Genomic DNA, 13,400 nt, shown 5'->3' with positions numbered 1-13,400 from the left:
CAGGTCTCCGCCAATGGCTTTTGCTGGTGCCGTGCGGGTTTTGCGGAGGCCTGTGCTGTCACAGCTGCAGCAGCCATGTCTGCCTGGGGTGGGCTGCGCGCCCCGGGGGAGAAGCAGCGCATCTGCGTGAGCTGGGCCGGAGCCGAGTGACTGCTCACCTCGAGGGGGCTGGTGCCTCCCGAAGCGGGCGGCGGGGAAAGGCGAGCTCCTCACAGGACGGGGCTGCGGGGAGGGCTGTGCGACGCGCACCACGATACCGAGGCGCAAACCGCCGCCCTCGGGGCAGGGCCTTGCCCCGTGGGCCGCGGGGCGGGAGGCGGGCGGCGCGGCCCCGGCACCGCCCAGCCGCTGTTGGGAGCCGCCGCTGGGAGCCGCGGCGGGGGCGGGCCCGGCGGGGGGCAGGCGCGGGGCGGGCCCGGGGCGCGGACTACACTTCCCAGCATGCACCCCGCCTCCCCGCCCCGCCCGGCCCGGCACTACACTTCCCGGCGGGCCCCGCCGCCGCCTCTCCCCTCTCCGGGACTACACTTCCCAGCAGCCCCCGCGCGGCGGCGCCCCCGCGTCCCGCGGAGGGCGGGCGCGCGGCACGCCGGGAGCGGTAGTCCCCCCGCGGCGTGCGCGCGCCGCCAGGCGGGCCGGGGCGTGTCCTAGGGGGTATATAGGCGGCCGGAGGGGCAGGGGTCTGCACTCTGCCGCCACCGCCCCTCTCTCCAGCAGCTTCTATGCAATCTTCGGCCGTCGCCGCCGCTCCCCCCTGCGTTGAGCCCGTGCCGGCCTCACCGACTAGGTAGGGCCCCGTGCTGGCCCCGGTCACGGTGTGTGCGTGTCGGGGGGGGTGGGGGGGCGGCAGGGGTGGGGGAGGGCGCTTTCGCGCGGCGGGATGACCGGAGGAAGGGGGGGGGGGGAGGGGGGAGGCGCAGGATTTCCTTGCGGGGGGCGTGGGGGGAAGGGATGGGGGTGCTGGTCTGTCTCGGGCGCCTGCCCCCTTTCTCTCCCCTCGCTATACCCCCCCCACCGGCGGTGGTACGTGCCGCCCCGCTCCTCCGGCGCCAGCTGGGCCCGCTCGCCTCGCGCGGAGCCACCACGTGACCCCTGAGCGGCTGCTGCCATCTTTGTTGGGGGCAGGCGACGCCGCTCGGGAGCCCGCCCGTGGGGCGGAGTGGGGGAGGGGAGCGGCGACGGGGGGTGCGGGGGGTGGGCTCGAGCCGTCACGTGGCGCCGGGCCGCCAGCCCGTCAGGAGCCGCCGGCGGCGTTTGGCGCCAACGGTGGGGGGCGGGGCTGGAGGAAGGCGGGAAAGGCGCCCATTGTCTGTGAGGGGCGGTGGGGGGGTGGGGGCTGTGGCCGCTGCCCGCCGCGCCCGGCCTTTGTTCCGCCCGGGGAGTCCGGCAACGCCGTCCCCGGACTCCCTCCGCCCCCGCCGCGGCTGTCAGCGGGGGCTGCTCCGGGGGGCGGCCGCGGCGACTCCCCGAGCGGGCGCCTGGGGAACGTCCTCGGTTTTCTGACTGGAAACGCGGCGCAAAACACCCGGTTTTGTGCTTTGCGGCTTGTTCCGTCCCGCGAGTTGCGTGGGGGCAGCCCCGGGCGACGGGTTGCCGGTGGCTCAGCGGCTGCAAGGGGTGCGTGGCCCTGGTGTTCAGACAGCAGCTCTGTTGGCCAGGCTTCGTCTGATACAGCCCGAAGGGGAAAGCGTCTGCTCGCCTAAAAATGTTTCATTCAAACAATAAACAAAACTGAAACTCACAGGTTTCTCCACAAGGCAGCCAGCAGAGTGAACCTAGGTGTGAACGGCTGAGAGCAAGCACTGCTCCTGGCTCTGCTTCCACACCTCCAAGCTCTGTTCCCATCACGAAGTAGGTAGCCTGTTATAAACACTTATTCAATATTTTGTTTGCAGGATGGAAGAGGAATTGGCAGCTCCTTCTACATCCACAGACAAGACAGACAGGTGAGATGGGAGGTAGAGTTGTCAGTTACTGAAGAATGTGAAACGTGCAGGGGTCATTGAGTGAAGCAAAAAGGTCACCCTTGAAATCGGTTGTTAGGCTTGAAGTTTAACAGATGCAGATGCTATAGGTGCTGAAAGCTTGAGCTCACCCGTAGTCTGCACAGATCCAGTGCAATAAAACTCTTCCAAGGACTAACAAATACCAACTGTTGTTTAAGAAGTTCTTGATCTGTGAGTTAGTGCTGGGGAAGCATTGGGGAGGCACAAATATGTGGCAAGTAGTACCCCTCTTTGCCAGTTGCTCTTGTACCTGGTCAGTACCCTGGACTGGGATAGACCTTCTGGAAATGGAGCTGTGTGAGATGCACTGAACTGAAACAGAGACTTGCATCTATCATTCTTCTCAAATGCATCATGCTGAGCTATGAGAAGTCATAACTTGGATTTATTATTCTTTTTCGTGGCTTAGCTAGCATTGGGGTCTGGTGAAATACTGTACAGTACCCAGTGTTGTATTGGTGTGCAACTCTTAAACTATGTTCTTTGGCATCCTTTGTCATATCAGATTCTAATACCCGCTTCTTGCAGCAATTGGTTAAAATTAAAGTGTCTTCCCTCTGTCACCAGAACTAAATGGTGGTCCAGATTTAAACAAACAAACCCAACCAAGCCAGTGTAATATAGGCAACTCACTCTTATATAAAGCTGACTGGGTTTTGGAAGCTGGATACAAAATTACTATGGAAACTAACAGAATCCTGTATTTGATTTATTTTTTTTTCCCCCTCTTCAGTATGGATGTGGATGGAGAATCAAAGAAACTATTGGGTTTAGGACAGAAACACTTGGTAATGGGAAATATTCCGGCCGCTGTTAATGCATTCCAGGAAGCTGCAAGCTTGCTGTGAGTAGTAGAATGTTTTGTGTGTGTTTGTAGGGTGTGGTTTTTCAGCCTGACTCTACTGATGTGGCTTATTCAAAAAAGATTGAGATTTATACCTTACACGTGCTGCTGTAGTTATACAACCAAAGAAAGGATGAACTGTTTAAGCCAAGTGTTGGACAATACTGTAGTTGGTGTGCAATTTAGGCAGCTTTTGTGGTAGCAATTCCCAGTGCGGTTCCCTATGGAGGAAAAGAGATTTGAAATTTCTTTTGCAGTGTATGGTTCTGATGTCTGCTAATATGAAAATAAGGGGATAGTGTTACTTGCCAGTAACTTCGTTACTGGTTGTGGTCAGTCTCTGAGGGTGATACCTCTTTGGGTTTTACATTAATTTGCTTTGCTGGATGTTGGAGAGCCATGTCTAGCTAAGTGAGAGGCGCATTCATTATTTGTTTGAAACAATGGGAGATGACCTAAGAAACCAATTCTTCCTGTCCAGGAATTTTTAGCTTTTGAGTTCATGTATCAAAAAATCTAAAGTAGGCACAGACAAATAATTCTTCATTACTTTTGTAGGGGTAAAAAATACGGTGAGACAGCAGATGAGTGTGCAGAAGCTTTTTTTTACTATGGAAAATCTCTCCTGGAGTTGGCAAGGTATGCTGACAGTTTCTCATTTGATTAAGAGTGCCTGGCATAACGGGATTTCACCCTCATATAGGTAGGGTTACACTAGATCTTCATAAACGCAGGGTTGCGCTGGCTGGGAATGGCTGTGGCATTGCAGCTTGTGCCATTAAAATGGTGTCAAGAGCTAAGGGATAACAGACTTTTGTTCCCTTTAGAATGGAAAATGGTGTGCTGGGAAATGCCTTAGAAGGGGTGCAGGTCGAAGAGGAAGGAGAAAAAGCTGAAGATGATTCTGCATTACCAACTGTTGATGGTATGTAAAGCTGTCTGCCCTGTTGTGGAGGCACCAAGCTGCCTTTTCTTGTCTATAAACAATCCAAGTTCAGTCCATTGGTACCTTAGGTAGCCCGAATCATTCTGTTGAAACTCTTAGCAGCCTGAATGGACTATTTTTTTTCCTTCTAATCTTAAAGATTGAACAAAACCTCTAAAAATTCTGCAAGGAACTAGTCACTGAAAGCATGTGTAAAGGGTCACCAGGTATCTGTCCCCTGGAACACTCCATTCAAACTTGCTTTCTTAAGCTTCACAGTCAACTTGAACTGCTTTGTAACCTTGTAGCAGTACAATGTGTGTAGTAGGACAGGTCAGAGCCTCTGTAAAAAGCCCAAGAACAGTAACTATTTTATACTACCTGCAGCTGGAGTAATACAGGAATTCCTGTCAATCCAGACTATTAGAACACTGGCACCTCTTGCTTAGCTGTGACTAAAAACGCTAGCGCGCAAAACTGCACACTGCTTGAGCGGCCGCTTGCAATAATGCAATCTGGGGAAGGGGACGGGATTTGCTTGGTAGTTTCAAGTTACCATGTTGGTTGTGTCCTAATCCCTTGTATGTTGAAAATGGAGCTTTTAGGAATGTCATCTAACTTGATGACAAACCAGTAACACACTGGAGGGTCTGAGGGTGGTATTGTCAGTGGCCATTAATGTCTTTATCACTAAACTCGAAGAAATGTTTATGCTTCCTCAATCATGTAGAAGAAGCAAGGGAGGAGTTGAGAGAACAGGTATATAACGCCATGGGGGAAAAAGAAGAGGCCAAAAAGTCTACAGAAGAGTCTCCAGTACTGTCTGAGAAGGAAATCAAAGAGGAGGATGTTGAAATGAAAGAGATTGGAGAAGAAAAACCAACAGAAGAAGCAATTGCTGACAAGGATAAGGATGTAAAGCTTGCAGAGGTTGAAGAGAAGATGGAGGCTTCTGTGGAAGAAGCGACTTCAGAAGAGCAGAAGCAGCAGGCAGCTGTGGAAAAGGAGGCTATGAAAGAGGAAGCAGCTGTGGAAGAGAAGGTGGTAGAAAAAGAGCAGAAGACACTGACTGAAGACAAAGTAGCAGAGGCAACTGAGGAGATGGAGGGAATGACAGATGTGTCGGACAAGGAGGCAAAGGCAGCTGTGGAAGAAGCTGAAGCTAGAGAAGTGGCTGTGGAAGAGATGGGAGAGGCAGGAGAGCAGACAGCAGAAGCAACAGCAAAAGAGCCAGCTGTGGCAAAGGGAGAGGCTGTAGAAGGGCAGGCAGAGGCAGCTGTGGAAGAGAAGGTAGCACAAGTGACAGCAGAAGTGCAGGCAGCAGTCACTGTGGAGCAGAAAGAAGCTGCAGAAGGGGAAGCAGCAGCAGCTGAAAAGAAGATGGAGGAGAAGCAAGAGCCAGTAGAGACAGCTACAGAAGAGAAACCAGATGAATCAAAAGAGACAGAGTCCTCAAAGGAACCTGTGCCCACAGAGGGTGAAGAGCCTTCTAATGACATGGAAAAAAAGGCTGAAGTAGCTGCTAAGGTAGAAAAAGAGGAAAAGAAAGATGACCTGATGGAAGAGGGTGAAGGTGCTAAGGTAGAAAAAGAAGAGAAAGATGACCTGATGGAAGAGGGAGAAGGTAACAGTGAGAGGAGAAAAGTACTTGTGGGTGAATGACTTGATGGATTTGGCTAACAATGGGTAAAAAGTGTTCCATTCAGAATTTTCTGTTTGCCTTGGAATAAGAAAAGGCACAGTAAAGGGGCTCTTGAAGGATTTTACATCCAAGTAAAGTTTCAAGGAATAGTGAATAGTCTCAGTTTCTCTAGACTAACGCTTAACTAACTGCAAAGCAAATCTTACCTGAAAGCGAACTTACAGCCCTGTGAAATGTGTAAGTAATGGCTAGGCTGGTGGAGAATACTGAATGGATGTTCACTTGCATGTCTCTGGGTTTATTGCACTAACCTTAAAATAACTTGAAGCACAAGTTGCCTCTGGTTATAACCATATTTTACTGTAAAACAGTGGAGCAGAAAAAGAACAGCTAAATACATAACAAAATAGTAAATTTGCTCTCAGTGGGGGGAAGGAATTCTCCATTTGAGTCTTTCTGGTGGTAGTTACAAGTGAGAATTTGGCTGGCAAATCTAAGCTTGATTTGCTGTGGAACCTGAAGGCTTATTGCTGCTATCTAGTACAGTCTTTCAGCTACCTAGCTTTTTCTGCCATTCTGCTTCCCTGCTTCATTATAGCTGTTTTCAGGATTATGTTATAGTAACCTAGTTAAACTTGCACACTCTGCTGAAGAAGTACCTGCGTGGTCTTAGTAGGCCAGTGCTTTCTATTGCTCAAGTTAACTGATGAGCTGATAATTGAAATGTTGCTTGTCAGTAGCTCAGCTGCACAGGAAAAGCCTTATTTTAGGAGTGGCAAATACTCAGATTAAGTAGCTCTGGACACTGAAAGGATTTGTACTGCTGAGCACAAAGACACTCAGTGGTGAAGTAGCTGCCTAACAAGGTGTCTGTCTGGACAGAGTATGACTGAACATCAACTAAGAGTAGTTATCCACTCCTCATCCTGTGAAAGGCTGCTTATGTACACATACTGCTTACTTTTCCTCCAACTCCATTGTGAGGACATGCTTGAACATCCTGGTGCCTGGTCATTCCAGATGACTCCAGCTACTTAGAATTGACTTCAACTTCCTGACATCTCTCCTTATTTTACCTTTGATTGAGCTGTCCTCATACTTGGAGGCTTGGCCCTCTCAGTGGCAGGTGTGTGCTTTTTGGGAGTTTCTCTAACAAGTTCCACTGGTAGAATAGATCATGCAATGCTCCTACACAGTATCAGAAGTCAAATCAGTGCTACACAATAGGTTCATTAATAACATTACCACTTAAATGTCTGACATGAGGAACACGAATTCAGAAACAGTCTTATTTGTACACAGCTTGGCAGCTATCTTGCTGAAAACGCTTGTTATCTGTAGCATGAAGTCCAGCAACTGACCAGTACCTCCAGGGCTGCTCAGGATCCCATGGCTTCAGTGGGAGTTCACAATGCATTTGTGAGAACAGAATTCTAGGTAAGTTTCCATTCTAGCTAGTATGAAGTTAAACTTAAAACAAGGACTAAGGTAGCCTGGAACTACTTTAGTCTACAGTGCCTAACACTTTCAGCAAGATGGCTGCTGCTGCTGAGAATTTTTAATGTATCTGTGCTCTTCTTGCATCACATGTCTAACCTGTCACTGGATGGATAAGGGCTGGATATAATATATTCTACCTGACTCTATGTGAAGGAAGTGTAGTAACGACAAGTGTTTTCACCCATCTTTCCCTGTAGAAACAGAAGAATCTGAAGAGGAAGATAAAGAAAATGATAAAGCTGAAGATGATAAAGAGAATGAATTGACAGTGGAAGGCAAGGTGAGACTGCTGACCTCTGATATTGGTGCTCATGGAAGAGTGCAGTATTTGTCTAAATGTCACGTTAGTGTCTTGATAAAAACTCACTTGTATTTTGTTTAGTCCTCTGTAGGAAATGACTTTTGGAAAGCCACCTGTATTGCCTATGGAAGGGGCAGCATTTTGTAGTACGTATTGTGGTGTCTTGCTCAGCTCTGCCCTTGAACTTGGGCAGCCTGCTGGTGAGCAATGCAGGGGCAGGCAGGGAGAGCGGCTTTAGCTTATCACTGAAGTTAATTACTTGCAACCATTTATTCTCTGTGTGGTTTTTTGTTGTCTCACTATGTGTGTTGAATGCACCCAGTCCAATAAGCCATGATTAGGATGGAAATCTAGCAGGAAGTGTAGTGCAGCCTCAATGTGAGGTGTTTCTTTGTAGCAATCAAAACTCTTGGGGAAAAAATGGAAGCCTATTAGAGCGTGGTACTAAGTGTGCTATACAGCCATCTTTAAGCGAATATCTATCTCTGCCTCAGACTCTTCTCATGAAGTTCAAAAGGTCATTTTAAAAAGTAGAACATAACTCCTTTATTTAGTTTTTGATTCAGCTAAATAGCACCTTAAACAAAATCTTGTTCTTAGGATAACATTGGTGCTTGGTGCCCTGTTACTTCTGGAAAAAAATTCAGGCCATATCAACTAAAAATGTAAGCTTTTGTTCCACTTAAAACATCTTCACTACAGGCAGAGTGTCAGTTGATGCAAGAACCTCTTCTGCGTGTTCTTCCCCTCCGTCCCCCCTTCTAGGGATAAGCTGTTTACCTCCTAAAGGAATTTATTCCTTGACAACATTGCTTAGAAACTTAGTGTTGTTTGATGTGTAACCAAGTCACTTAATCTTTAATGCATTTCTAGTCTTTACAGGAAAGTGAAGAAGATGAAATTGGAAATCTTGAGCTAGCCTGGGACATGCTGGAGTTGGCAAAAGTCATCTACAAGAGGTAAACGCTGAAGCCCTAATTTGGATATTTGCTAGAGAAACTTACTGGAAACTGGGGGGTGGCGGTGTAAGTGATTAGTGAACGTGGTGTTTTCTGATCAGGATTTGAAAGCTACTTTTGTCTTTATTTAGACAAGAAACAAAAGAAGCTCAGCTCCATGCAGCTCAAGCTCATCTAAAGTTAGGAGAAGTTAGCATTGAATCTGGTAAGTAATCCTAACTGTGTACAGTTCCGCTTGCTGTACTTCTTTATTTATTACTTTAAAAAGAGTGGAGGTGAGTTAAGATGAAAATAAAATACACTTTGTTTAGATAGCTTCTCACATGGCTGCACTTTAGAATCAATGGGTGAACAAGTCAGTGCCCTAAAATGGAGCAGTCCATGCTTTTCCAGAACAGCGAAAGAAAGCTTCGAGTAAGGAGTAATATGTTATGAGATCAAAACCAGCTTTGTGTTCTGCTTTGTAGGCAAGGCTTTGGTTAGCTTCAGAAACTGAGAAGGGGTCTCTTTCCTTATTGAAGTAGTGAGTCATTGCACTCAATGGGGGGTGTCTTTATGTTCTGGAATACATAAAGACTGCAAATAAAAAATGGTTGACTCCCTTAGGCTTTCCAAAATACTAGGGTATGATCAGGAAAGACCCTGATGTGTGTGTTATGCATGAGAGAAAGAAGAGTGTGAAGCTTTTATGTCACTAGAATGCACTGAGTGGAGAGCTTGACTGGAGGGTATCGGGAGTGTCTAAATTCAAGACAGCTCTAGATACAAGTTGCACCCAATTCCTGGCGGTGGGTAAAAGAGCGGGATTTGTGTGCCAGGTTTTGGCTTGGCTGCTTAGTTTACTGTGTTGCTGTAAATGGACAAAGCATTCTTGAGACAACTAGAGGAACTGGACTCCAACCAATCTTTTCCTGATGTGTGGGGCGGGGGCAGTGTTGGACTGTGAGTGGTGTCACTTGATAGTCTGAAAGCAGCCTGTCGCTGAACTCAACGGCTGTAATCAACGGTGGTTCTGTTTTCAGATGATAAAGTGCAATAAAGTACAGAGTAACTGAATAAGTTTACAAAAAGTGTGGCTTGTAAAGACCTTATGACTTTCTCCTATAGAAAACTACACGCAGGCTATAGAAGAGTTTCAGGCCTGCCTGGCCCTGCAGCAGAAGTACCTGGAGGCCCATGACCGCCTGCTAGCTGAGAGTCACTACCAGCTGGCGCTGGCCTACCACTACAACAGCCAGTTTGATGAGGCGGTTTTGCAGTTTGGTAAATCCGTAGAAGTCATTGACAAGAGAATGGGTGAGTGGATTTCTAAACCTGCCCAGTGATTGTGAGAGCTTTCACAGGTCAAAGCAGACTTTGTTAAACTGCCCTAAAAGTAGTTAAATATGTTTATTACCTTGCTGTGCAAATGTTTGCTGGTCTGAAACCGGTAACAGGCTATACTGAGAATCAAAGTGTATAGGCTGTGTGAGTGTTAGCAGACACTTGCCTCTGTGGATGTTGATAACTGGGCAGCTGCTTAGTCTTGAGGATTTCTGCCATAACTGTTTCCTCCTAGCAATGCTTACTGAACGAATAAAGAAGGCAGAAAGTGGGTCCCCTGAAGATGAGAAGGAGATTGAAGAGCTGAAGGGACTGCTTCCTGAAATTAAAGAAAAGATAGAAGATGCAAAGGAGTCTCAAAAGAGTGCAAGAGTAGCTGAGCTGGCACTGAAAGCGACTCTGGTTAGTGTCCTGCTGTTTCCTTTTAGCTAAACACTTTTTCCAGTGAGCCTTGAAGTAAACCAGGAATGGGAAGAAGTCAGGCTTGATGTGTAGGTCGGGGGCTGGCAGTTGCTCACAAATTATACAGTTTGTGGTTGTGAGGAGGAAACTGAGGCAGCTGACATCTAAAGAGAAGGTAGCTTTTTCATGTCTGTCCCATGTATGAGCATAGGAGCAGAAAGCAGTGCTGAGGCATGGAGTTGGGTCTCCCGTCCCTTTCTACACAAGCATATACGGTTATGTGTGACTAGAGCGCCAGAACTTGTGCCACTGTTCTTCTGCTTTTTCTTCAGGTTGGAACTACATCTGGCTTTGCACAAAGTGAAGACAGTGGTTCTGTTTCCACAGTAAGTTAAGATGGGTGTGGAGAATTCCTGTGTTGCTTTCAAGGATTACTGCTTGATGTTACTTATGTGGCGATGTTATGTCTTGCAATAGATTCCAGTTAGAAAAGCAGCTGATGGTGCATCTCAGTGTGTTACAGACATATCTCACCTGGTCAGGAAAAAGGTGAGTCCAGAAATTACTAGTTCATCAAACAGTACATTAAAGCACTGCTGGCTTGCTCTGTAGAACTGGATTTCTTGGCTTAAAGCTTTTTTCTTAACTTGGTTTTATAAAGGAAAAAAGAAAAACCTGAAAGTAAAACCAGCAGCAGTGCCTGAAACTCCTTTCCACTGGGAGCCAGTCAGTCTGGGAACCCTCCAGCCTCCGGGAGTCTGGTTCCTGATGGTTCAGCACCGCACCTGATCCACACCGGTTTAACTTCTGAGCCGAGTTGTGTGGCTTCTGCAGGTGTTCTCTGAACAAGTGCCCTCCTCTGAGGACCTGCAAGAGCAGCAGGGTGGCCTACAGACCTTAAGAAAAGGGCAAGCATCCAGGCTGAGTTGGGTTCCCTTCTTTTCAAGTGGAAATGGAGAATTGGACTTCATAAATAGCAAAGCCAGTCTAATGGTAGTGACAAACTGCCTCTTAAAGCGATGATGTATTACACACTAGGTTCCTTTAAACATGTTTTTTTCTTGAACTGTTTGTAAATATAACTAAAATTATCCCATAATGGAATCTTGGCTTTTATTTTGTGTGTGCTGCTGTGGTGCAGCCTGCCCTGTGCTCTGTTAACCTCTTTGAGTTCAGGTTTGCCTGGAGCAATGTTGATTTGCTTAACACAGGTGACTGTGAGTGCCAGATGCCCTGAATCTACCCCCTGAACTGTTACCTGGCTCAGCTGCCGCATGTTTCCTTGCCAAACTAAAACTGAGGATAATCTGGCACTATAAATACTGGCACATAAACAATGGGAGTCTTAATGCTTGAGTATCTGTCTTGAACCTGGCAAGCAGAGGTTGAATAGACAATGTGCAATGACACCTAGATGCTAACTTTCTATTAAAAAATAACTTGTACGTAGTGAAGACTAAACAATTTTGTCTTCAGAGGAAACCAGAGGAGGAGACTCAACAGGGAGACAATGAAGCTAAGAAATCTAAACCAGAACCGGCTGTCAATGGTGGTGGTGGTGATCCGGCCCCCAGTGGAAACGAGGTTGCAGAAAAAATGGAAGAGGAGGTGGGCAGCTGAGTCAGGAGCCTGTGCTGGGCTTATTTATTTCCATCTGCCCCTCTCTGTTCAGGTGTGGGTTTGTGCCTGGTAGATGTACTGGCTTTATTGCCTGCTGGTCTTCATAAAGCTTCCCCAGTGAGGTGGGGAGTATTCCCCAGTGGGCGGGATGTGTTGCACTGTGGGCTGGGAAGGCACCAGCTGTGGAGACTTGAGCCTGTGGGGTGGGACAGAAACGTGTTCTGGGTGTTGGAGCTGGGCTGAACTACAGGGCCCTTCCCCAAAGGATATATTTTTTTAATGCTCCTGACTTTTAATACTTATCTGGGCTACAGTTGCTAATGTCAATATTCTAGAGTAGTGTTGGGCTCTGAAGACCAGCAAAGCATGAGTAGTCAGTTAAGTCTTCAAATTACAGGAATGAACTGCTGCATGAATTGGTGCTGTAAGGCTGTGCCTTGGCTTTGTTTGTTTCGGGGGTGTGTGTGTGTTTTAAAACAAAACTTTTTCTTTTCTTCTAGACAGAGAAAAGGCCACAAGCAGAATCAGGGGCTGCAGTTGAAAGCACAGTATGATAATTCTTTAACCTTGGACACTCCTCTCCTTACAAGGAAAATGGTTTTGTATATAGTGTATTTTTTCACTTTTTGGCAACTTTTGTATGACTTCAATAAAGATTGTAAGCAAACATTCCATGTATTGACCCTCTTGCTGTTACAGGCTTCAGCCTCTGCTCCTCATGGCCCTGGGGGCAGGACTTGGCCCTGGCTCTCCCTTGCTGGGGAAGGCAGGGATGGCTCAAGAGGAGCGATGACAGAAAGTCACTTGTCTAGGGTGTAGGGTACAAGCCCTGTGATTACGGCTCCAGCAGGGCTTGGTTATGCCAGGCTTAGCCTAGAACATGGTTCCTGTGGTGCCTTGAGTTCCTCTAGCCATTGCACCCTTTATAGCATCCAGGCTGCTGTTAGGGTGCAGTGTTGATTCTGCTCAACCTCTGCTTCACGCTTTTATGTATCTGTGCTCCTGCAGGAGGAGCCTGAGGGGATGGGGGATCCTTACAGGGCCAGGGTCTGGATGGGCCCAGGGGTGGCTGGGAGGCTGCTCCAGGGCCAATGTGTGTGCTTAGATATAATCTAAAAACAAGGCCAAGAAGCAAAGAGCAAGAGGCTGAAGCCATTTATTAAACACCCAATGCAGCCTGCAACACAGCAGCGATATTGTTGGGGCTTTTGCTGGTTCCTGGGCCTGAGCCAGGAGTCCTTCTTGTGAGGCTTCCCCTAGAAAGTGCTCGTGCTGGGAAGGGAGGGAAGAGGACAAAAATGATAGTGTCCCCGTGCTGGTCCCCAAGCCCTCGCGGTGAGCTGGGTGAGACTCCTCTGCCCTGGGTGAGGAGCAGCATTAGGTGGAGGCTGAGCCCTGGGGCTGGGTGGCTGCTGGCTTTGGGCTCTGCCTGGCACAGCCTGTCCCTGCCACCTGCTCTCGCTGCTGCTGAAGTGCCCAGAGCCTCTCTGCTCCCAGAGGGACCCCAAATGCTTTCCCCTGCCCCGGCACTGTGGGGTCCCAGTGATAATTATACAGCTGGTCCAAAGCCCCCACACCTGCAGCTATAACATGCAAATTTTGCCATCCCTTTGTCACACATACAGGTAATAAAGCCCTGATTTCCCACCCCAGCTCAGTGGAGGGGTGGCAGGGCAGTGCTGTGGGGACACGGCCCGTTCCCAGCTCACCTTTTGGGAGGTTTGTGCTGCGCCGGGGGCTCCTGAGTGGGAGGGGGGTCCTCCAGGGCCATGAAGGGGGCCAGGGGTAGGCCAGGGGTGACACGGGGGCGGCTGGGGGCTGCAGGGCCGCCTGGCCCCAGCACTGGCCCAGGTGACCCCTGGGAAGGGAGAAAATTGG

The 13,400-nt window shown here is 48.6% G+C and overlaps 1 protein-coding gene across 3 annotated transcripts; it reads left to right on the top strand.

The window, feature by feature from the left end:
- Nucleotides 1–632: 632 nt before the first annotated feature.
- NASP (nuclear autoantigenic sperm protein) lies at nt 633–12,189 on the top strand. 3 transcript variants are annotated; one of them, XM_064455184.1, is made up of 15 exons: nt 633–787; nt 1,896–1,946; nt 2,740–2,850; nt 3,409–3,489; nt 3,678–3,775; nt 4,506–5,399; nt 7,115–7,197; nt 8,092–8,177; nt 8,309–8,382; nt 9,285–9,473; nt 9,736–9,902; nt 10,235–10,288; nt 10,380–10,451; nt 11,379–11,510; nt 12,023–12,189. In XM_064455184.1, exons 1-15 carry the CDS (start codon nt 723–725, stop codon nt 12,074–12,076), a joined length of 2,211 nt encoding a protein of 736 aa, XP_064311254.1. In that variant the 5' UTR covers nt 633–722; the 3' UTR covers nt 12,077–12,189. The 3 variants fall into 3 exon arrangements, with proteins under 3 accessions (XP_064311254.1, XP_064311256.1, XP_064311255.1); XM_064455186.1 differs by lacking the exon at nt 4,506–5,399; XM_064455185.1 differs by lacking the exon at nt 11,379–11,510.
- Nucleotides 12,190–13,400: the final 1,211 nt, after the last annotated feature.

This window comes from Phalacrocorax carbo, chromosome 6, assembly GCF_963921805.1.
Source record: "Phalacrocorax carbo chromosome 6, bPhaCar2.1, whole genome shotgun sequence".
NCBI lineage: Eukaryota > Metazoa > Chordata > Aves > Suliformes > Phalacrocoracidae > Phalacrocorax > Phalacrocorax carbo.
Note: the sequence above shows the minus strand (reverse complement) of the source record. Positions and strands in the feature narration are given on the sequence as shown.